Below are 23,860 nucleotides of genomic sequence, written 5' to 3'. Positions count from 1 at the left end.
CCTAAGCACTCAGGATGCAGATACTGGAAAGTAGTGGGTGATATATATATTTTTTTTTTAGACTAAGATCATACCTAAAGGTCCAGGGACTTCAAGAGAGAAATATGTATCATTATCAGAGGACAAAAAGGGAATGTGAAATTTGACATACAATAAAATAGACATACCCCCAGGAGTGACTGGGAATAGTGAGGGAACCAGTACAGATCTACTGGTAAATGGCAAATTTATCTATTTTCTTATGTTATTCTGTGTTTCCCAAAAATGTGAAAATGGCAATGAATTTTAATTCCCAAGTGAGTTTCTTTCCTATTTTGGAATTATTCATGATGTAAAATCTTCTAGGATTAATCTTAAATTATGGCACATGCTGTAGAGGTTACTTTAGGTTTTGTTGTAAGTACTGTTGCAGTTATGTTTGTCACAACAAATCTAAAAGTGATGAGACTAAGTTAGTGGTTTTCCAAGGATACCAATAATTCTTTTTTTTCTCAAAGTTTGTTTGTTTGGTGTTTTTCTAATGATTACACCTGTCTTTTAACCAGTGAAAACTGACAGATCCTGAGGACTATAAGAATGAATCTCATGTTTTCCAACTGTGAAACACTGAAAGAAAACAAGCTACAGCACAGATTTAATGAGGCAATAAACTGTCTTTTTTTGATCCTTTTTTTTTTTTTAATTTAGGGCAGGAGAAGATTGGTTGGAAAATGCTGAAACTTATGAAGTCAGCTTCTATAAGAGGAGTTTAGATAATGACAACTATATTTTCACAGCTCCATACTACAACAGTAAGTCATCACGATTTAGAAATATCACAGCTAGCTAGTTCAATGTCAGTGGAAGTTTCCCAAACCAGATGAGGTCACTGGCAAAAGATTCAAGTGTGACACTTCATAAGGAAAGAAATTTTGGGATAATATCCATTATTAAGGAAAAGCTAGGAGACATTAAACAAGGTCATCATAATTTTTCAACTACTCTGGTGGCCCTGTGTGCTCAGAATTAACCTAAGTGAAAACATACAGATTACTGGTGTTCATTCAGTGTATTCTAACACTGCTTTAAAGAGATAATTTGGCAGAATTATTTTAACAGAAAGTGAAATAAAATTGCACTCATAATACCATTACCTAAAGTCTTAACAGAGCTGAGTCCTGTATATTGTCTCAGCACCCTCAGCACTGACTTAGGGGACCAGGCATAAGGGTCCAGAGTCCACAACTCCATCCACTGCACCACTACTTAGTAAAAACTTCACTTTTTAATTCTATTTACAATTGCACTTACTCACCGAAGTCAGTTGGTCTGAGATGTTGTGACATTTAAAACCTATATAAGCACAGTAGCAACTGCTCCTTATTGATTTGAGCAACATTAATCTTCTCAAGTGTGTCAAAAAACAGATGCTACGACAGGTCACATACTCCTCTCTTAAACATATGGGAGCCTTCACTGCTGTTATATCATAATTATTTATTGCATTTTTTTCTCAGTAAAATATAAAGATGTTAATTAATAAAATTCTCAGAAACCTTTTTTGCTCCTCAAACAGCTTCAGAGAATCTACTTTTAACTTAGCTTTTCATATTAAGCAGTGTTGAAAACAGTGTCATGTCTATCAGAGCAGAAATTGTGCATTACTGAGTGGTGTCAGTATACCCTGCATTGAAAAATAGGCAGATAACATCAGGATGAAATCTTTGGTTCTGATCCAGGTTTTAACAGAGCTGCTCACGTATGTACAAGTATTCATGGCTCTGTTTGCAGAAGAAAAGGCTATAGTAACTTTATGAAGTAGTCAAAAAGAACAAAAAGAAAAGTAAACAAAAAAGAAGAAAAAGAAAACATATATTTCTTAGTCACGCCAGTGTTAGTAATCTAAGCTATCACAGGTGATAAATGTGTACTGCAGCTGGGTCAGTGCTTTGGAACAAGGATTTTTTAAAATCATTCTGCTATTTGAATAACAATAGATTTAAGTTTCAGACAAAGAAGCTTTCATGTCACCCTAACTTCTTTTTCTGTTTGCTCTTTTTTCTCTTCTATACCGTCAGAAAGTGGCGCCAATAGCTATGAATCGGGTATTATGGTAAGCAAGGCTGTGGAAATACAAGTTGATGGGAAGCTTCTGAAGCCAGCAGGTAACATAGAGTGGTACTGAAACTTGAAATACTTTAGTTATTTGGTTGTTGCTCAACAGCAAATTGGAAATTTAATTGAGATTTCAAAGGACCTTCACTTTATAATAACATTATTTTCTCTGAGACAGATTTAATCTTTCTAGTGGAAATCTGTTTGCATTTGAGTAAGAGTGTTTAATTTATTAGTCTCATGAATGGTGTTGGTGATCAGACAACTGAACAAAAATTGTATTTTATCCTTCTCCAGTTCAATTATTTTGATGTCTTTATAATTTCCCCCCCTTTTTTAGGATTATAGAGTTACCTTTTTTTTTTTGCTTCATTTAACCAAAGAAAACTTTCATGTATTTCTTGTTAGTTGTTGGAATAAAAATTGATGCAACCAGCTGGATGGATAATTTCACAAAAACCACAATCAAGAGCCTGGTAAGCAATTGACCAAGTCTTTTTTGAACTTTATTTGCATTTCTCAAAGATTCCGATGCAAATAGGTTTACTGTCTCTTTGTGCCAGAGTCACACTGGTGCACAACTGCCAAGTAGTTGTGATATTTAAATCATCCAAATGCACAAACTAAATTTATGTTGAAATAGGCCATATTTTGTACGCGTCTTGCTTTCATAATTATAAAACATGGATAAGACAAAGAAAAATGACATATTCTAGCTAGTAGTAAGATTATGCTGCAGCAGGGAATAAAATCTGCAAAACAATTGGTGAATCTTTTTTAATGTAATATCCCAGATGGCTAAGCAGTGAACACTAAGGATTAATATTGCAACCAACATCACAGCATTTTAACAGAACTTAATGAAATAGATGCTTAACCATTTCATTCCATACATCTAACGTGTAATACATCTGAGGTGTAAATGGGAAGGAGGAAAGGGTAAATGAAAATACGGAATTGATACTGAATTGTGGAAGGAAAGGCACAGAATTAAGAAATTTATGCTTCTTACTGGGTGAGGCAATGCTGCTTGCCTGGTTGTATGTTTAGGGAATCAATAAGAGAGTCTGGCTGGTTTGGGTACTGGAGCTGTAGCTCAATGGAGAGGCAAAGAATTTCCAAGTGTCAGAACAGTTAAGGACAAAATTACATAAGTGAAAAATGGAAAGTAGGATGAATATTTCAGAAAGAATGCTGATGACTCCAGCATCACTTGGTAGTTGTTTTGCTGAGGACATAATGCAAGGACACACTTGTGTGTGTATGTGTACACATACTGCAAGAACATGAAAAAGCATGTTAGGAATCAAAGCCATAGAAGCCAGCTGGGTTAATGGGCTTCCTTTACCACATAGGATTCCCATGCTTTGGAGTTTTTCATGGTTAAAAAGATACTTTAGAAGCCTTTCCTTCCAAACTCCAAACATGTGAGAGCACTGTTCTTTCTGGTTTACTTTATGCTCACATCACTGACACCCTGACAAGTCCTCCAAACTATTTATGTATATTGAGCATACTTGTAAAGGGAGTTGTATCAGAGTCCTTGGGGAAAGGCAGTCAAGATTGTGATATTGATAATTACTGAATAGAGGTTGTTCAGAGAGATAATTTTCATAAATGGTACACACTCAAAATTAATTTAAGTTTATATACAGATATTGAAAATAGAATACTTTTTTCTTGTCTTGAATGATTAATATAACTTCAAAATGCAGTTTATTTTGTAACATTTTTGTGAAGATAACCATACTTCTCTTTTTTAGTGCAACAGTGAAATCTGTGGCTGTGAAAGAAATAGCATGGTAAGAAAATGTTCAGTTTATGAATATCTGACAAAGTATTGAAATCCACTCTTCTTTAGATCTAAGACAGATTCTATCACTATTATTTAAGAGTCAATTTCACAGAAAACAGGGCTTAGTTGTTTGTGTCTTGAGAAAGATGAACGTTAGGAGGGGGAGGGGGGAAGAGGGCATCAAATCAGGTAAACTGGTTATGGTGATGAAGTTATGAGAATAAGTGTAAAGAAAAATATACAGGAAAAATAATAGAGAATGATATGTCAAAAAATGTCATAATCCTGAGGAAAAAAGAAATTTAAAATTATAAAAAAGAGTAGTTCAGAGAAGGGCAAGTGCAAACTTAGAAGCACCAAAGTCCGTAATGTGCCTTTCCACAGTCATTGGTTCCCAGCACATTCAGGATCAGACTCCATAGCTCTGCTGCCACTCAGCAGAGCCCAGACCCAGAGGCTGTCACCATATCAGGTTCTGCCATGTGCCTAAAAGCTTTTCTGTGCTCAGGTCTTCTGAGTTCTTTTGAGTAATGTGAAGATCATTAAATGCAAGGATTACAGCAGAAAGGGTACTGTGGGGAGTTATCGATTTGACCTAATTGCTATCTCTCCAGTCTCTGGCTGCAAGGATCTTTTACAAAGTGCAAAGCATGTGGAATCTGTGGGTTTCCCATTGCTGCACCTGACACCTGGAATAATCCCACTACAGTCCTTGGCAACTGAAAATAATCATGCCAAGCAAGCTGGGAGTCTGCCTTTACGATTGTTACCATTGAAAGCTGCAAATGGAAAAGTACTTTAAACGTGGCTGAAGTACATGAGAAGTTGTAGCCCCTTATGAACTGAGTTCCAATTATAATCAGATTTAATAAGGATATAGCACTCTTGGAACTAACAAAGTATTGAGCAAATAAGAATTTGCAAAACAACTTTTATGAAATTAAGCCACAAATAAGCCTTTGATCTGTTCAAACTTTTATTATACTGATAATACTAATTATTATAACTTAAAATTGGCCCTTGGCTATTGGTTTGTGATTTGAAGATACTCTGATGTCTTGGGAAAAAAAAAATAGCTTCTTACAGAGTGTTCTATTGACAAATCTTTCCTGTAAACATATTTCACTTTCTTACAATAGCATGTGGACTGTGTTATCCTTGATGATGGTGGATTTCTTTTGATGTCCAATCGAGATGAATATACACAACAGGTATGTATATTCTTTAAGAACAGAACATGAAAACCACCAGGAAGGTTTAAAGAGAAAAATAAAACATTTAACTTTCAACTTACTCTAAAGTTTTATGAATATTGCTGGATCAGCAATACTAGGGGGTTTGTTAGTGTTTTTTTACAGTTTTCTTTATAGATGAAGAAGCCAAACTTTTTACCAAGTTGCATTCTTTGTCCTTGGCCATTAGGCTGGTAGGCTGCCAATGGAATTAAGATGGTGAGGACAAGTGTGTTATCCACACACCTTCCTTCTCATATTCTTGCTCTTCCCCAGGCCAGGTCTCATTGATACTACATTTAACAGTTACTGTCTAACTGGGGAATTTAGAACTGTGCACTTTGTTACAAGAAAAACACTTGGAAATATTTTACCTTATCTCTCTGTATTGCCCCCCATCAGATTGGAAGATTCTTTGGTGAAATTGATCCTGGCCTGATGAGAAACCTGATTAACATGTCCCTGTATGCCTTTAACAAATCTTATGACTATCAGTCAGTCTGTGATCCCGAAGAAGAACCAAAGCAAGGAGCTGGACTTCGTTCTGCTTATGTGGTCAGTAGTCCCATCTGCAGTGACTGAAAATCCATTGAAAGTCTGCACATGTTTATACAAATAAAATAACCTCTTGTTTTTTATTTTTCCCAGCCTACAATAACAGATATTTTGCAGCTTGGATGGTGGGCTTCAGCAGCAGCCTGGTAAGTATGAGTGTGTAAGAAATCTCTATACCCAAACTCTAATTATTCAGTGGGTCGAAACTTTGTTTGACTTGGATTTTTTTCCTCCATAAAAGTTCTCTGAACCCTTTGTTTCTGCAGTTTCTCCTCATGAAAATTCTTAGCTATGTCTCAAACATGACTCTTTTGTCAACAGTTCAATTAAAAACTGCTCTTTAAAGGTTTTGTGATTGTGTGTTGTGACTACAAAATCAGCTTCAGGAAGCAGAATTTGGATTAATGGTTTGAGTATAATGGGCAATTGTGAAGTCTAAATTATCACATTTTGAATCACTGATCACTTCGTTGCCTATTTCAGAATATCATCCTTGACTTTTTCTAGCAAGAAGTCCTAAGAACATCAATATTTGCTTTTCAGTGAATCATTTTACAAAATACATGAATCATAGAATCATTTGGGTTGGAAGGGATCTTTAAAGGTCATCCAATCCAACTTCCTCTACAATGAGCTGGCACATCTTCAGCTAGATCAGGTTGCTCAGAGCCCCATCCCACCTGACCTTGAATGTTCCCAGGGATGAGACATCTCCACCTCTGTGCAATCTGTGCCAGTGTTTCAACATCCTCATTGTAAAAAATATCTTCCTTGCATCTTTCCTCTTTTTAGTTTAAAACCATCACCCCTCATCCTACTGGAATGGGTCCTGCTATAGTTTGTCCTCAACTTTCAATACTGAAGCTCCCTTTAAGTATGAAAGGCCACAAAGAAGTCTCTCCTGGGAGCCTCCTTTTATTCAGAGTGAACCCCAACTCTCTCAGTCTTTCCTTATGGCAAAAGTATTCCATTGCTCTGATCATTTTTGTGGCCTTCATCTGCACCCGCTTACAGACCCATGTTTTTCCTGTGCTGAGGACTGCAGAGCTGACACAGTGCTCAGGTGGGGTGTTTTACCTTTTTCAGAGCCATGGCAATTGACACTCATATCAGCTACTTCCCTCAGCACCACATGGGAATAAATAACTGGCATTGATGTGATGCTTTTGCTGTGGTCCTTGTTCTAAAGCTTCATGATACGTTTTTGGTTTTTTTTTAATAATTACCAAACTGGAATAAATTACCTCCTTTATGAAACTAAGAGTTAAAATATGTAGCAGCTGAAAAGCTGTATAGTAATTTTCTCACAGAAGTACTATGAAGACTGTATGTTGTTTTTTATTGTTGGTTACATTTAGTGAACAGGAAGATAAATAATCTTGGTTTTCTTGGGCAACAGCAAGCTTCAAAAATTGGAGATGGGCAATAATCCAGAAGAGAAACTTGAGTTCTTTTCAAGCAGAGAAACTTCACTTTATCAGTGTTCAAATCAGACTCAGTGGTCTGGTCTCAATTTAGACCTGAGTTTTATTTTGTGTGATGTTTAACTTGAAAGCACAACATTAAAGTACTTTACAATGGCCATGTTTTTAATGGAATCTAGGTCAGAAGCAGGCAGAGAAGGCCATTAAGCAAGCAAAGTGAAAAGAGATGGCCAAGAAGTGGATTCAGTGAGGCACCTGGCAAAAGCAAGTACAGAGAAATAAGAGAAACCAGGTTATTAAAGAAAGCTATAGTGTTTCAGGCAAAAAATGTGGGATAAAGGTGTAAGCTATCATTTTCAGAATTTATATGGGATACATCAGCATTTGTTTAAGAGAGTACGTGTCATTTCTCCTTCATGCTCCTTTAAGTCAGGAGATTTAGGAGTTTTCCCAGGCTGCCTTTTTTGTTCAGTTCCCTGTAAATTCTGAGGTAAGCCATTACAAAGGATTACTATTTTCTGTCAGCAAATTGCATCACTATTGAATAGAATCAGGTTTCTTCTGATCCATAACTGCTCTGTGCAGTCCCTCTGATGATTCAAAGCACAGAGCCTTGGATGTGAATCCAGAACTCCTTCAGGGAATGCCTCCATGGGGAAGGTGAGAGGCAAATTCAGCTTCTTTACACAGGAAACACACTAGAAAAGGAGAATAATTTTCAGGTTGAATGAAGTTATACAGTCCCTTCTCTCTGTAGAACAAGTATTAGAACAGAATGAGATGAGATTGGGTCATATCTGTGGGTAGAAGCAAGCCTAAAACTTGACAACTGGAAAATACAACTTAGGAAGGTTAAGGAGAAGAATATACCTGTTGCACTTCCTGTTTTGGCAGGCTGTTAGAGGAGAAAGGGTCTGTATGTGTGGCAAGCTGGTACCTACTTTAAGTAAATAAAATTGGAAAAAATTTCATCATTAGAGAAGAAAAAAAAATTAAATAGCGCTCTTTAAGCTTAAGTATTTTGGCAACATATATAGGAAGAAAATATAGTGCATACCTCAACAGTGAGAATAGAGATTATTTTAAAACTCAACTGTTAGAGTAATGCTTTTTAAAATATAGTATACCAGTGTTGATCTCCTTCTCAAAGATTTAATGAAACTTAATCAGTGTAAAGTATCTAATTCAGGATTATGTTCCCTGAGTGTGTTAGAAAGGGGTTCCAGTTGTAGAGAAACACCAACATGCCTCTTTCACCTCCAGGGATAGTGCAATAACATTTCCATTATATGACTTTTGGGCACACATTACAGCAAATCTGAATAGTAGAAGAAAAGATTAGTGGGAAAGACCTGTGAAAATGTGGGAAAAGAAAACCAGAGTCATACTGGAAGGTTTAAAGAGACAAAGCTTTGATAACTGTCAAAAGCATAAAAAAATTATTGCAATGCAAGAATTAATGTTAAAGTATGGTTTTGACTTATATTTGAATACTTTTTTAAACATCCATTAAAATACAAAGAAGAAAAAGAGCCTCTGAAAATAAATATATTGTCTTTCTGTGTTCAGGTCTATCTTACAGCAGCTGTTTTTGAGCTTGACTTTTCCACGGTTCCTTGAAGCAGGTAAGTCAAAAGAACGTAAAAGAGTCAACTTTGAGTGAAGTAAAAGGTAAGAATCTGAGCCAGGGGACATATTTGGGTCTCCCCATTATGCCTATGACTTAAAAATGTTATTTGTTTGTTTTTTGTTTATGAATTAATTTATTTATTTTATATCAGCTGATATGGAAGACGATGATTTCGGTGCTGCCCTGCCTAAAACAAGCTGTATCACTGAGCAAACTCAATATTTCTTTGAAAACAATGATAAATCCTTTGGTGGGATTGTAGACTGTATAAACTGCTCCAGGTAAAATTTCTTCAATATAAGTAATAACTTTGGGATTTTAGTTATTTTACAAAATATAGAGACTCTATTATAAGAAGCAAAAATGTATTTTGGATTAATATCACCAAACTTACATAAGCAGGACAGAGAAGAGTAGAGGCAGGCAAATCGCATTCTCTTTTTATTTGTTTAGAATTAATTTTAATAATTAAAGAATTGTAGAAATGTTTTAGTCGGTTTTTTGCTTTATAGTCTGTGGTCCATGAACATTCTATTTTTATCTCTGTCTCAGTTTGTTTTCTTTTAAAAGCATTCTGCAATATTCCAAGGGATATGATCTTCTCTAATCTGGTTATGTATCAGAATTTTTCACAGTTAAGAAGATTATGTAATTTATCTTATAATTTATCTTGTAGTTGATAGTGCTCATGATTTAAGAGCTAGGAGTCTGATAAAGCAAATGAAGGTATTATATTTTTTATTTAAAGAATTATTCTCCAGACACCATAAGGAGGCCTATTGAAGATTATATTTAATAATAAGTGGAAAAAATTGTATACTTCAGAAACATAGCATCTTGGACCTAGATTTCTGTTTCATACAAGAATCTGCTGGGGTTTTGCACACATTTTGAGCTTCTGAAAATCTTAGAAAAATCTTAGAAAATCTTAGAAATTAGAATTAATAGCCAAAATTCAAACAAAAAAAGGACAATATTTCAAGACAGGAAAGAAAGAGAGCTTTGGAGAATGTGAAGACAGCCAAAATACATATTTTCAACTTCCATACTTTCTCCTCCATGTTGCTAGTATGTGTTGAGTTTATTTATAAACTGAAAACAACCCTACTATCTTAAATACCTTTTGCAGAATTATATGAACATAAAAATACAACAAATACATATCCAATACATGACATGTATACCCCGTGCTTCTCTCTCACCCTTCTTACAGAGAGGTTTATGTTTTGGGATTTTGTTTGTTTTTGTGGGGGTTTTTTTTCTGTTAATTGATGCTGAACTGATGTTATTTCTCAGTACAGCTACTGCAGTAGCAGTACAGAGCTAGCTATTAACTCAATTAAAGTAATTTTATGCTCTTTTCCATTTTTACTACTAACAAGTCTAGTTGAAAAAGGGTACAACGGAAATGTTTTTTTTGGCTTTTTTTCCAGACTTTATCACGCAGAGAAGATTTCAAACACCAATCTAGTGTTCATTATTAGTGACAGCCAACTGCTGTGCCGTTCCTGTGACCCAAAGCCACTGATGCAAGCGGAGAAGCCGGGTATCCTTTAAAAATCATGTTATTTAGTAGTGTGGATTGATTTTTGGCTATGAGATACTGGAATCTATTTGGGGAGAAACAACCCACTTAATCTATGTTATTACCATGGTTGCCACTGGGATATTTGAAGTAGCAGGTATTTGTGTGTGATACCACAAATCACACGAAGCGGCTATCATTGAGGTAGAGAGCCAAGCTATTGTTTGTGAGAATTTAGACAGAAATGGACTCACAGGAACTTAAGTTTCAAAAAAAGCAGATACAAAATCTTGGGCCCAGGACAGAATAATTGCCCAGTTGGACAGGCTAGGGAGAGAGTGACAGAGAGATTTGCAGAAAAAAGCTGGAGGTTCATGGTGGGCAAGAAGTTGACTGTGAGTTGGCACTGTGCCTTGCAGAGAAGTGGACTGGTCACATCCCAGGCTATGACAGCAAGAATGTAGTCAGCAGACAAGGAGAGCTGATCCATCCCAACTCTTCAGCACTGGTGAGACCACATCTGGAATTCTGTGTGCTTCCCAGGACCACATTGTCATACAGGAGTGAGTCTAGTGTAGAGCCACCAAGGAGGTTGGCATCTGAGAGCACAAGCAAGGAAAGTCTGAGTGTCCTGGGTTTGTTCAACCTTTAGAAAAGACAAGGGTATGTCTGTCTAGAGGAAAAAAAAAAAAAAAAAAGCCAGGATAAGAGTGTTTGGTCATGAAAAGTTGAGATGCTGCATGTTGGTTAGTTGATGAAGGCACTTTAGTGTATGCCAGTGTCAAAGATGAGTTTACTTTTTGTGGAAATTGCATTAGCCATCAAAGGCTAGAGTTCATCCAGCTTTATAGAATTTCTTCAGAGCTGACTGGAGACTTACATGCCGGGCAGAGTTCTTGCAACACAAGCATTGAAGGTAAAAGCATGTGAAAAACTGTTTTAATTAACAACCACCTCTATGACAATCTCTCTGCTTTAGCCTGTTCACAGTAGACAGCTGTGGTGATGGAAATACATAAAACCAATATACACATTCTAGATCAGAAGAATTGCACCTCAGCCATTCTCTTCTACGTCGGCTTGAGGACAGTGTGCCAGAAGTGGTAAATCAAACCATAATTTGGATTACTGTGACAGAACAAGGAAAACAATTAGTAATACCTCCATCCATGACAGGAAGTTAGTGGAGACAGCCTCTCCCACTCCTGAAAGAAAAGCAGATGGTGGTACAGATGACTGTGTTTCTTTGGCACAAGCAATGCATTCATTGCCACATTAATAAAACTGGAATTCCATCTACGCTTGGGCTGAAAAGGAAGTTACATTGGGGTGTCATCACAGAACTATGTAAACTTAGCCTAATATTCTAATTGGCTTCAGTCCATGATCAACTCTTTCCACTGTCTGAATTTATGGACAGCACTCACTATAGAAAATGAAGCATGATGAATGGGAAAGGGCACATGACTTGCATTTCCCTGTGGAGCCAAAACTACTAGAAATAAGTAGATTACCTAAAATGGCAGTCAGAACAGCTGGGGAGGCTTATATAGACTAAAGGAACTATTTTATTTTTGTTCAACTGTGCAGTACTAAGCTACTCAATTCTTTTCTGTAACTAAGGTACATAGTGAAATGCAGATGTAGCATAACAACACCCAAGCAGACAAAATTACCTTTGGGTGCTATTTAGATGATTATTATTACACTTTGCTTCCTTTTGGCTGGTACAGCTTTGCTTATGCACAGTTTCTTGGAATATTTTTGTGTTTCAACTTCCCTTTCAGCTGAGCCACAGCTGAAAAAAGAAGAGATGAGTCTGATAACATCTGAATGAAGGCAGATGCAGATCTCCAGAAATAAATTCCCCATCATCTTGCCTTCTCTTCCCTTTGGCCTCTCCACTTGTTGCACTGAAGCTGCTGTACTACTCCATGGTAGTGCATGAACAGGATTGCTTTGAGTGTAAATTAGAGCTACTAAGATAAGTTCTGGCTCTCTATTCTTGTAATAGATTTAATATGTGTACTACCTAGAGCAGAATAAAAAAAAGCTTAACATACTGAATGGTAACATACGCAGGTTTCACCAGAAGGCTGTTTTGCAGTTTGCCATACCCATGCCTTTCAAGGCTGCTGCAATGCCTCATTAGCCAGTGGCACATGTGAAGTACAGTGTGAAGTACACTTTAACACCAGCAATTTCAGATTTCAGAGATGTGAGCTAAAGCAGTACCTCATATATTCAGTTAGCTACACAATAGCATGTCACTGCTCCTCTTGCTCTCCTGCTGGTAGTAGGGACAGCATTTTCTCTGTCTGCCTTCATCCCTGAAATGCTGATGGGATCTCAGTAGTTCTCCTGTCATTTATTACAAAGCCTACAGTGGCAAGATCTTTTCTATGATATTTGGGGCAACATAAGTGTACCCATAGTAGTTTTTACAAGTTTTCACTGCTATATTCAACCTGTATATGACATTACTTTTCCAAAAGAAGTTCATTGCTTTTACTGTGTATCTTCATTATAGCAGTCACTCAGTGATAACATAAACTATCACTATTCAACATAATTGAAAGTTTACTGCTTTATGAAATATTGTCTGAAATATTTATGCAATGATAAAAAAGGCAATACAGAAAATGTTAAAAGAACTCAGCTTTTATTTCTGTTTATGGTTCTGAAAGTACTCTAAAAAGTTCTGCAGGAGGTTTATTTTCTTGATTATATCAGTATAAAAAAAAGGTATTTCATTTTGATTTATCTAAATGGTTGGGTTGGGTTGAGTTTCTTGAATTTAAACAAGGAACAGTGAATATTGATGTTTGTTCCAGCATTATATGAATTAGCGTAAATCTTCTCTCCTGCCGTAAAAATAAAAACAGAATGTTGATCCTGCTCATGTACAATGTGTGAAAAACAGTGACACTCCTTAACCAGAGAAACAGATGAAGGGCCAAATCCTTGTGAAATGGTCAAACAACCTAGATACAGAAAGGGTCCCGAAATCTGTTTTGATGAAGCCAAACAGGTAAAACTGAAGTTGTAAGACTTTAAGACTATGTTTAAAAACAACTGTAGAGCAGGTTTAGATGATCAGTGAAAACTGTGTTTAAATGTACCTTGGTGCCTGGTAACCTTTTGATCACTAAACATACTGTTCACTCTAGACCATAGCCACTTTATTTCAATTGACATAAATTAACAGCTGCTTTCTTATCTGCCTGTCCTATAACCATCACACTTTCACACACGATTCCCACTAAAGCATCATCAGTGATTGTAAAGCTGTTGGTCTGTGTATAGTGCTCTGAAATTCAGTTCTTCAATGGCTTGCACAAGTATACAATAATCTTGGCTAAGAAGTAGTATTTTTACTATAATGTTTCCAAATATTATTTAAATTATTGTCAAATTATTAAAATTTTATATATATATTTCAAGATGTTGTTTCTAATTTGACAAATTGTAGTGCCATTAGGTCATGTTCTTAGCAGGTTTAAAAGTGCATTGCTTTACTGAAATCAACAAAACTATGCTGTTTGGTACTGTGTTGAATGTATTAGTTTTGAAAGAGAAAAATTATAACTGTGCCACATATCTAAATTATTTTTAATATTTTTTCTATGTTACCTTTCAAAGATACAAAAGAGATTATGCTGAATTCAAGTTGTTCAGAATAAATCTCAAGACAAATAGTACTGAACAAAGAAATGCCTGCCATTAGATACAATATAATTTAAAAATGCATTTTTGATGCCTCATGCAATTCTGCATTTTATGCAGTGGAAAGATTGTCCCAGACCAATGCACTTAGTTGTCTATAACTGCTGTATACCAAAATTTTTTCCAGTGTGTTTTCTGCTTTTCTTGTAATGAGGCACAATTACTGAGATGTCAGTAATATTTAAAAAGTTTAGAGAATTGGTATTCTATGCCTTTTTTCTAGTAACTGAATTTTATTTTAAAAAGGAAGTCTTCTTACTGGTCAATAAAGATTAAACAAAGTTGAAAACCAATCCAAAATCTATCCAGCCATTGTAAATAATCCAAACCATCCTAATATGATTGTGTGTGAAAGTACAACTCTTGCTCACTAGCTTGATGTGCTGATCAGTGTGTAAGTCATCTGTTTTGTAACAGTGGATTGTTTTGATTAAGTTTATTTGCAAAATTTGCTATGAATCTCTTGCTCTTGGGTGGATGCTTTCACATTAACTCTGCTAACTGCCAGCAATCTGCATGATATCTCATCTTGTATGTCTTTTTTTCTGTGTTTTCTTTCCTTTCCTCTACTTGCTACTTTGCCCCGTTATTAATAGGATCAGCCTATATGCACAACGAGTCGTGCCTCTGCCATGATGTCCGCTCCTATCTTCATTTTTCTGCAAGTTTTCATGTGGTGTGGATGGTCAGTTACTTTCTCTAATTTTTTGTTTTGTTCTTGGCTTAAAAGATTAGCAGACTTTTTTACTTACTGAACATACAAAAGAAAACAGAATGAAGCGAGTCCCAAAAGCAACAATCTGGAGTAAATTACTGTTGCAATATTAAGGGAAGCTAAATATAAAAAAAAAAAAAACCTGTCTGGAGCCTTATAAATCACAATTACTAAACATGAGGGCCTCTCCCACAGAGCATACAAAGGCAAAGCAACCTGTTGGATTTATATGGTTGGCTCTTTGAGATTGCACATGTACCAGCTGAGTCCACTTCCTTCACTTCTAAGCGTTTTTCCCTTGTCCTTTTTAAAATGAACAGAAGAAGAAAGTTTTTTCACAGATAAAAAAAAAAAAAGACACAAAGCAAATAGAAGATACAGCATACCTGTGAAAGTAAAGCTTTATTTAGGGGTGGCAGGGAGGAGTGTTATGTGTGAGTGTTGCTATTGAGAATGAACAGAACAGTTAGTGATGGAAGAAAATGGTGTGCATCAATTTGGTTAAGCTAGGAATTCAGTAAAATAATATTCTTTTACTTCTAATTTTTGGTGACCTAAACATATGAATTGTCTGATTACAGCAGAAGGTGAGGTTTTGCTTCTAATTAACTATGTAAGTTCCTGTATATTGACCAAGTGCAGACTCTGGGGTTTCCAACTGCAGCCCTGGCAATTAGACTGTGTTGCATTTGATGGTGTGGGATGCATTATGGGTTGCTGTGCAAGTGGATGTTCTGCAAGAGAACTGCTGAGCTAAAGAGCAAAAAATGTGTCTGAAGGGGGTTCTGATCAACATTGTTCTGAAAACCACTAGAGGGAGATACTCACATATCTATCAAAGTAAAACAAACTGAGGCAGAACCAAAAGCTTACAGGGCATTTTTCAGAGTTAGTGTAATGAAATATTGAAAATTAATAAAATATTGAAATTAATTGAAATTAAAACAGTCATTTTCACTGTAATTTATATTCTCTCTATACTTAAGAGAAATTTCAATTATTATATCTTGAACATAAATGAAAAAAATCTTTATATTCTGTTTAACAGTTTATTTTTTGAGTGATTTTGAAGTTTCTTATTATGTATTTAAATAATATAGTTTCTTGCACACCTAGGAACTTGCACAGCCGTAGCGAAAGGTTGTAGGAAAAGGTGAAAGGCCTTTCTTTAAGCCAATAGAATTTCACATTAAAATCTAGATTAACATCTCATGTTCTTGCTCATGCAATTTGCTCTGCTCATAGCTTTCTTTAATTAAAAAGCTAGTGTCCAACTTACATGAAGGAGCAGAGACTCACCTTGAGCTGAATGCTTTATGTCCAAAATGTGCTTTCTACTTAAGGTGGGGAAACACCCAGAATATAATTTTAGCTGATAAGATTTTGGCAACAGAAAGTTATAAAGGTAATTTTGTTCATCCATCTTGTTTTTAATAACTTTGTGATTTTGGAAATGGGTTCTCTCTGGACATTGATCTGTGTAGTTATATTAAAATCACTGAAGCCAACACAGATACAATCCAGATGATCAGGTTCACTAACCTGGCAGGTTTTATACTTTTCATCAAGGATAACAAAATAGTCATTATCACTGCCTCAGATGGCTTACTCTTACTTTGTACATGCACACTGGTTTTTTCTGCCATACCTGAGAATAAAGAAAATAATTGTACACATTTTTAGCTCCCACTGGGAATGTTTTACTTCCATCAGCTTCTAAGTATGTCAGTGGGAGCTTTGAGGGTGATTGGCAGTCCAGGCAACTGGGTACATCTTGATGGAATTGCCTGTGTCCCCAGTCTTTGCATGGGGAGCTGTACACCTTTTGGAAATTACTCTTGAATAAAAGCAAAGGTGTTCACCAGGTCATATGAAGCATTTAAAATACATGTTTATAAAAGGTATAACTGAGGTAATCCATTGGTGTCAAAAGCCACATCAGAAGCTCTTTGGGCAGATGTTGTTTTACCCTTTTATAAGTCACAGTAGCACAGTGGGTTCTGATGAATTTATTATAATTTTAAAAAAAGTTTTAGTTCATCAGATAGTTATAGAGCACTTCTAAATGAGTAACAAGTATGTTTATAGCCTTAGAGTATACATGTATATATGTATTTATAGTTCCAAGAGTATTTTTAAAATTTTGGACTGGCAGTGTCTTCAACAAAATGCTGATATACAGCAATGAGTATGTTATTTTGATACTTAAAAATGAAGATATGGTTTTTAAAAGCAATCATTTACATCCTGAAAGTGCTGAATAATTTTCATAGCATGTGATGTAAAACAGCCTTATCTAAAGTTGTCATAGTAAGGCATGACTTGAAGAAGTTGACATTTGGATTTAACACTTCTCTACCTCAAGCATGCAGGGAAATTTGATGTAATTAATGCAAGAAATTTCTCAAACACTTCTGGTGAAATGAAAGCGACTTACAACAATTCTTTCCAATTTCTTTTACAATTCTGTCTCTCTTCAAAGAGAATTTACACACAGACATAATTTTGAAGACAAAAGAGAGGACATCCCCAGCTGATCTGGTATTCAGGATTTGTGTGATTAATGTCATGGGCTGGAAAATTTCAGTGAAACTGCTTAAAAATAGTTCAGTGTCTAATTGCACTAGAAGAGGTAAAGATAAGATAATGTAAAGAGAAGATAAAACAATGCTGTATATCTTTGTTTTAAGATACTTTAGAAGAAATCTCAAAAATAACATTAACATGAAACAGCTGAAAACTTTTGTTAAAGCTCAAGAAGAGGGGAAGTGTTTTTAAAAGAAACATTTTGAAGACCATTCAGAACTGACATTTTTCTCAATCTGGTTTTAAATTTGGGATGGAATCCCACTTATTTCAAGGGGACTGTTGATTGTTTTAATTAATGTAATTAAACACATAATAAGATTTTTCTCCTCTTTTTTAGTTTATATTTTCACATTTCTTGTAGTTTTGATAACAGAGAACAGAAGAAAATTACAATGTGAAATTCTATGGGGAAAAAAATTAATTTAGATAGGATTTACTGTACCTTGTTTGCGACTACTATTTCTGTTTTAGCTTAGGACACAAAAGAATTAACTGATTCCAGAGACAATATTTAGAAATTGTTCTTGGCAGAACTGCTGGTTTACCACTGTAAATTGTTCTACAAACCTCAGAAATTTAATGTGGCTTTGATCAACATGAGGTTAAAATCTCAGTAAACTTGAAATATCTGTATAAACCTTGTATAGTTTTGTGCAGGGCAGTTTAATGCTGCAATTCATTATAAGACAATGCCTGTCCTGCATGAGATTTCCAAGATTTTCTCTACTGTTATGAATTGTGAATCCTTTAAAATCCTCTCTGTGTAGTCTTAGGGAGAGGAAAAAAGGTACTGAGATACTTAATTTCAACCAAATAGGAACATTACATTGTATGCTTGATGGATGTAAGACTGGTTGAGAAATTGTGGTGTGGTTAAAAAAAAAAAATCTCATAGAGCAAATAGAAATGGACAACAGAATGGAGGGTGTTTTCAAAAAGATATGGTGGTAAGATTAATTTATCAACATAATTTGCAATATTTGGTCTATGCAAGATGACATAAGCTGAGTCCTGTGTAACTCTGTATGTGGAGGCCTACTTGCTTTCTGTCTGTGCTGGATGCCATTTTCACTACAAAGGTATTTTCCCTTCATGTTATGCACAATTTTGTTTAAGACCTTCAGTTTACTACTTATAGCCTCCAGACATCTCCTGTCTGTTGGAAATTTTAAATCTCCTGCTTTGCTTTCAACTCTTTCTTCAAAGATGTAATTTCAGTGATAAGAATAATAAATACCAAGAGGTAACACTGAGTACCATTCACTGAATTCATGTGAGAGGAAACCTTTACTGATAATTCTGTTTTTAATGGTAATCACTGTGAGGAAGAAGCAACAGGGTTATTTTTAAGTGCTTTAAATAGAAATAAAGCCTCATGACAAGACACAATGCAGATGCAAATAGTGACAGAGCCAAACTAAATAAACCAGAATGTTCAGTGCATCTTGAAATCTTAGCATCCTAGTACAAATCTGGTGCAGCAGAGACTTCTTGTTCAGCAGAAACCTTAGGAATTTTGAACTTGTAGAGTGCAATCAACCAAAAAACTGAACCAAACCCATAACAAAAACAAAAACAAAACAAAACAAAACAAAAAAAAAACAACAAACCCAAACAAAACAAAAAGTCTAAGCCAAAACTATGCAACTAAATTATAAAGCTAACAGATTACAAAGATATGTCTGGAAAATCTATGGTTAATAAAGTATGGCAGCCAATATGAGGTATTTGCTTTAGGACAAAATGATTTTTTGTTTCTTTCTAAGGAAATTTAATGATAATTTTTTGGGGTTTTTTGGGGCTTGGGATATTTCGGGTTTTTTTCATCCAAGTTTCTAAAGGAGACTCTTGGTGAATGCTATAATTCCTACTAATGTACTGAGTCTATTTTGTCTGCTTTATCTGATTTTCCATATTTTTCCCAAACTGTTTTGGAAACCTACCAGCTTTAAAGAATGCATTGTGTGCAGAATAAATAACATTTAAATTCTCATCAACTAAAGCTGGTATAAAGAACTCATTGAAGGCCTTTGCAATGCCCTGTAATTTCCAAATTCTGTCTTTACACTTCTGTTATGAAGAAGTTTCCCTAACATCATATTTGACTTTGTGATTTTAATTTAGTGAAAAATTCCTATTATCATTTGAGTGTATTCTGCAGGGAGGTTACAAAAAAAAAATTTATCCCATTCCCCATCCCTCATTTCCTGTTTATATTGATCTGCCATTTTTATGTACTTTCTTGTTCTTGCCCATTTGAGTAAACTTGATGTCCTGCACTGCTATTCTTACAAAGCTGGGAAGTTTTGCTTCAGGAAAGCAAAATTTGCTTAAGGAAATGTGTTAATAAATTAAAGGTCTCTTTCTTATTTATCCTGATTGTACATTTTATAGACATACACACATGAACCCACATACCCCAGCCTTTTCCAGGGTGTATTAATTGCATATGCTTCACTGGCCTGTAAGTCTGAACCAGGAGCTCTTCCCTGCCTGTTGTCTTTCCTCTACTTTCTGTTATACATTTTTTTAAGTTCTGTGCCAGAAGCCAGTCTCTGTTACTTTTCAGATTCAGTTGTCTGTCCTTCCCTGCACATATTGCTTCTCTTCAAGAAGTTTCCCCGGTTGCTAATATACCTAAATTCCTTTCCACCTACACTGTTTTCTTGCCCTTGGAGGCTTGGAATCTTTTGGAAAATGGAAAGTGTCTTTTTATACCATGGGTACAGAATACTGTGAAAACAAAAGACCAGATATTTTCAGCCTTCAGAGTTACCCATGAATCTCAGACTTCTCAGACAAAGTGGTGAGGGGAAAATTTTCCTGGTGTTTTATGTTCTAATCAGAATTTGTATCAGTCTTGAGAAACAAGATCTAAGCTGTTACAGGCTCCAGAACAGGTATCAAATGTTTTTCAGCCAGACTAATGAATAGGTCCATCCTGTGAAAGGTATTAAACATTATAAGCAAAGTGAGACCAAAGAGCAGCAATTCATGGTGGAGAGGAATGAAGAAAAGTGGTGTGATTGCTGTGTGGCATAAGGAATAGTTACTGATGCATGGCAGCAGTGCAGCTCAGCAAGAGCTTCAAACTGCATCAAGCATGTACACGTAGTGCAATAGAAAATTTCCTTCTCATACTTAAGTAGAGCACCAGAGGCAGAGAAAGGATTTTCATTCTCTTTGATCATATCTTCACCTGCAAAGCATATTCATTTTATTGTGCGATCATTTGATGAAATGGACATAAACATATTTTGGTATTTGTTTCCTAAACTTGAAAAGTTATCTGTTCTTCTGTCTTTTCTCAAAATAAATTCATACTCAGAATCTTAAAATTAATGCAGTTTTAAGGAATATATATGGTGCTTACTGGGGCCCCCAGGTATATTCCATGGCATTTCTTGCTGATGGTGTAAGTATCCCATCTAGTTGATAAGTTTGTGCTGTAAACCTTGAAAGTATTTAATATTCCCATGTTTATAGTTAAAGTAATAACGCCACTCTTTGTATCAAAAATCAGAGGGACTCCCAGGCATTATTTTACTGTTATTTTAGCAAAATAACATATATAAGACCAAGAAGGATGCCTCAAGGATAGTTCAAACTGTTGAAAACTAAGCTGTAGTTTACTTCTCAAGCAGCTTCCCTGTAATTAATATTAAAAGATTTCTTCTCTTCTTGTCGACAGGAAGATTCGGCTGACTGCGGTGGGGCCTCTGGTCTGAGTCCATCACTGTGGTCTATGGTAGCAATTCAGTTGGTCCTGCTTTGGCTCTTATCTGGCAGCAGACACTGCCAGTTATGAACTTGCTAAACCAAAACCTGCATAACTTAATCAAGACCTGGCCAAAACGATAGCCTCAGTTTGATTTTCGAAAGGGTCAGCTACTGAGAGAGCAGCAGAGCAGCAGTGCTCGTGTCTGGTTGTCGCGCGTGGCGAGACTCGTCGGGGCACGGCGATGTCTGCATGTTGGAGTGTCGGATCCTTAACCGTGTGTGAATGCTGCATCATCTGCGCCATCCCCATTTCTGTACCTGCCCCACTGGGGAAATCTAAAACCTTTCGTTCATTTGTTTGTTTGTTGTTGTAATCTTGATGACTTCATGTAAAAGGGCTCCCCTAACAACAGCTTATGTATATGGTTTTCATTTCTTTTAAGCTTTGGATATCTTGAAGATTTATATTCTTTTACATAAACAGTTGTTTAAAAACCAAAAAGAAAAAATGATAAGGAAAACGTTCTCCCCAGTATACCTTACTAGCACCACAACGGCTGCTTTTAACATCACTTTTGTCCAAACTTGTTGAGTAAAATGAAAATATTGGCCAGTCTTCACCAGAAGTTCAGCATGATTGGAATGCTTTATGATGAGTGGTTAATTTTCCAAAGTGAATCCTACAGCCAGCTAAGCTTTGATAGATGGATATTGTATGTAGAAAGGAAGGAAGGGAGGAAAATTACCGTTTTTCAAAATACAAAGGTACTGGAGAGTGATTTTCATCTTAAACTTGGTGTAATCTTCTGTCAGAAAAAAATTGTTAATTTCAATGTAATATTCACCTCCTTTTCACAATGCAGTTACATATAAAGCTAGTAGAAATTCTTCAAAGGCTGAAACAAAAATGCTTGTGAATAAAAAATGTCTTTGTGATATTTGAATGTTGGTTTCCAGGGGTATTTTGCATGATGATGATGCTAAGTTATTGTTTTTCAGTTTGTTTTCTTTGATGGTAGAGTATAGTTCATTGAAAAGATAACAGAGTGATTCTTGTATTGTGTGAGAAATTGAACATTGCAATGTGTTGCAATCAAATCATATTACATTATATTATGAAACAGAGCTCTGAATATACTGTGCAATGAAAAAGCTGAGAAAATAGGGTAAATATAGCTATTGTAACAAAAAGGGTTGAGGTGGATTTTTTACAGAATAGCGATCTCACATGAAAACCTGTGTACAGATATTTTAAGAATATAAAAATCAGATTTAACACATTTATTTTTGGAAGTATATGTTCTCTAAGGTTCATATCAGGTTCCCCCTTTGTTTCCTTCATATAAACCCACCCATAATATTAAAACTTATGCTGTTGCTATTTATTCTTGCAAATAGCATATTTAACAGCAAAATGACCTGGTTGCTGCGATTAGAAAAAATATAAACAAATGGGGAGCCTTGAATCTATATGTATGCACATTGATACTTGATTGTGAATAATAACTCTAGAAGTTGTTTTTATACAACCTCATTGGTGATACAGGTTGGTGCAGTAAATTACAATATTACAGTGTAGCATAGTGTTGATGCAAAATATGATTTGCGCTTTTTTTTTTCTAGTTTTCAGAACTAAACAGTATTGCAAGACAGCTAAACCAATGAATGTGCAATTCTGCTGGTATTGTACAGTTCTGCTAACTACTGCAATATGCAAATATTAATATGGCACAATACACTAGCTCTTTAAAAAATAAAAAAATGCAAATCATCAGTATGTATATGCTGGCAATTGATTGAAATAATTTTGATCATGACAAAAGCTTAAAAAATGATTGGGCATGCATTAATATCCTATGAAAACTGAAGAAGCTACTCAAAGCCATGGCATGGCTTGAACAATTGATCTACTGTAGTTGTATTCTCATGGCTGGTTCATTGTTTTTCATGTACCTTGGCTCCTGCTATGTATTTTCTTATGTTTGGGAATACAGTGAGTGAAAAACAAAAATCCTGACCTTTTGTTCAGTGATAAAATCTAGATTTAAAAAGAAAATACACGTAGCAATGTCATGGGGTTAAAAGTACAATTAACTGTTTTGGATGACTTCAGGTCCTCCTCAGGGAAGGTGAAATAATGCTTATGGTAAGGGTGAAGATAAACTTGGAACTCTTCCTTCCAGTCATAGTGCTGCAGTGTTCACTCTAGCACCAATTACCACCTGATAAAAAAATTGGTTTGAATGTTTCTAATGCTTAGACTGCATCCAGTAATTTTTCTTAATTGTCAATTGACATTTTATGGGAGGAGTAAGTTTTCTAGAATCAGGCCAAAAATTACTGCACTCACTGCTTTTACTCTGAGGTTACTTTAAATACTCTTTGGTTTGGATTGTGCTCTTTTATTTTCATGTTGTTATAATAAGTTCTCCGTAGTTTTCACTTGGCTTCCCAAAAGAAACCCTTCATGGACAAGTTGCACTGTTCAAAACATTTTGCTTATGCTGGTAGGCCATATTCAGAGTTACTCAATAAGCATTTGATTAGTTTGTTGGAAGAAAGATGGCACAAATTCATGCTGCCACAGGAAACATCTTTGGCTTTTGCTCTTATCCCACTTCCCTTAGAGTGCTCAAATGCAAAAGGAGGGAGAAGCTCATGCCATGCAGACACACAGCCTTCCTGGGTGATCCAAAGAGAGAAATGTCCTTTCTTCCTCTCCTCCTTCCCCCTCTATGTGACCTGAAGAAATGTGTTTCTATATAAACATTTAGCCTTCCAGCTAACATTATAACATTCTACATAAACATTTAGCAAACACGATATCTGTCTTATTAATACTTTAGAAAGTACTG

General features: G+C 35.6%; 1 protein-coding gene across 2 annotated transcripts in view; it reads left to right on the top strand.

Moving 5' to 3' along the window:
- The window catches only part of CACNA2D1 (calcium voltage-gated channel auxiliary subunit alpha2delta 1), a 347,921-nt gene extending 326,708 nt beyond the window's left edge, over positions 1-21,213 (top strand). For both annotated transcript variants that reach the window (XM_021543146.2, XM_021543144.2), the window contains 12 exons: positions 688-791; positions 2,058-2,144; positions 2,503-2,570; positions 3,858-3,896; positions 5,029-5,100; positions 5,524-5,676; positions 5,770-5,822; positions 8,670-8,725; positions 8,882-9,011; positions 10,164-10,276; positions 13,204-13,286; positions 20,977-21,213. In XM_021543146.2, coding sequence (XP_021398821.1) covers positions 688-791; positions 2,058-2,144; positions 2,503-2,570; positions 3,858-3,896; positions 5,029-5,100; positions 5,524-5,676; positions 5,770-5,822; positions 8,670-8,725; positions 8,882-9,011; positions 10,164-10,276; positions 13,204-13,286; positions 20,977-21,093 — 1,075 coding nt within the window. In that variant the 3' untranslated portion in view covers positions 21,094-21,213. The remainder of the gene's footprint in view (positions 1-687; positions 792-2,057; positions 2,145-2,502; positions 2,571-3,857; positions 3,897-5,028; positions 5,101-5,523; positions 5,677-5,769; positions 5,823-8,669; positions 8,726-8,881; positions 9,012-10,163; positions 10,277-13,203; positions 13,287-20,976) is intronic.
- The last annotated feature ends 2,647 nt before the right edge of the window (positions 21,214-23,860 follow it).

The sequence above is a fragment of the Lonchura striata genome, chromosome 5 (genome assembly GCF_046129695.1).
Source record: "Lonchura striata isolate bLonStr1 chromosome 5, bLonStr1.mat, whole genome shotgun sequence".
In the NCBI taxonomy this organism is placed as follows: domain Eukaryota; kingdom Metazoa; phylum Chordata; class Aves; order Passeriformes; family Estrildidae; genus Lonchura; species Lonchura striata.
This window is presented reverse-complemented; position numbering and strand designations above follow the sequence as displayed.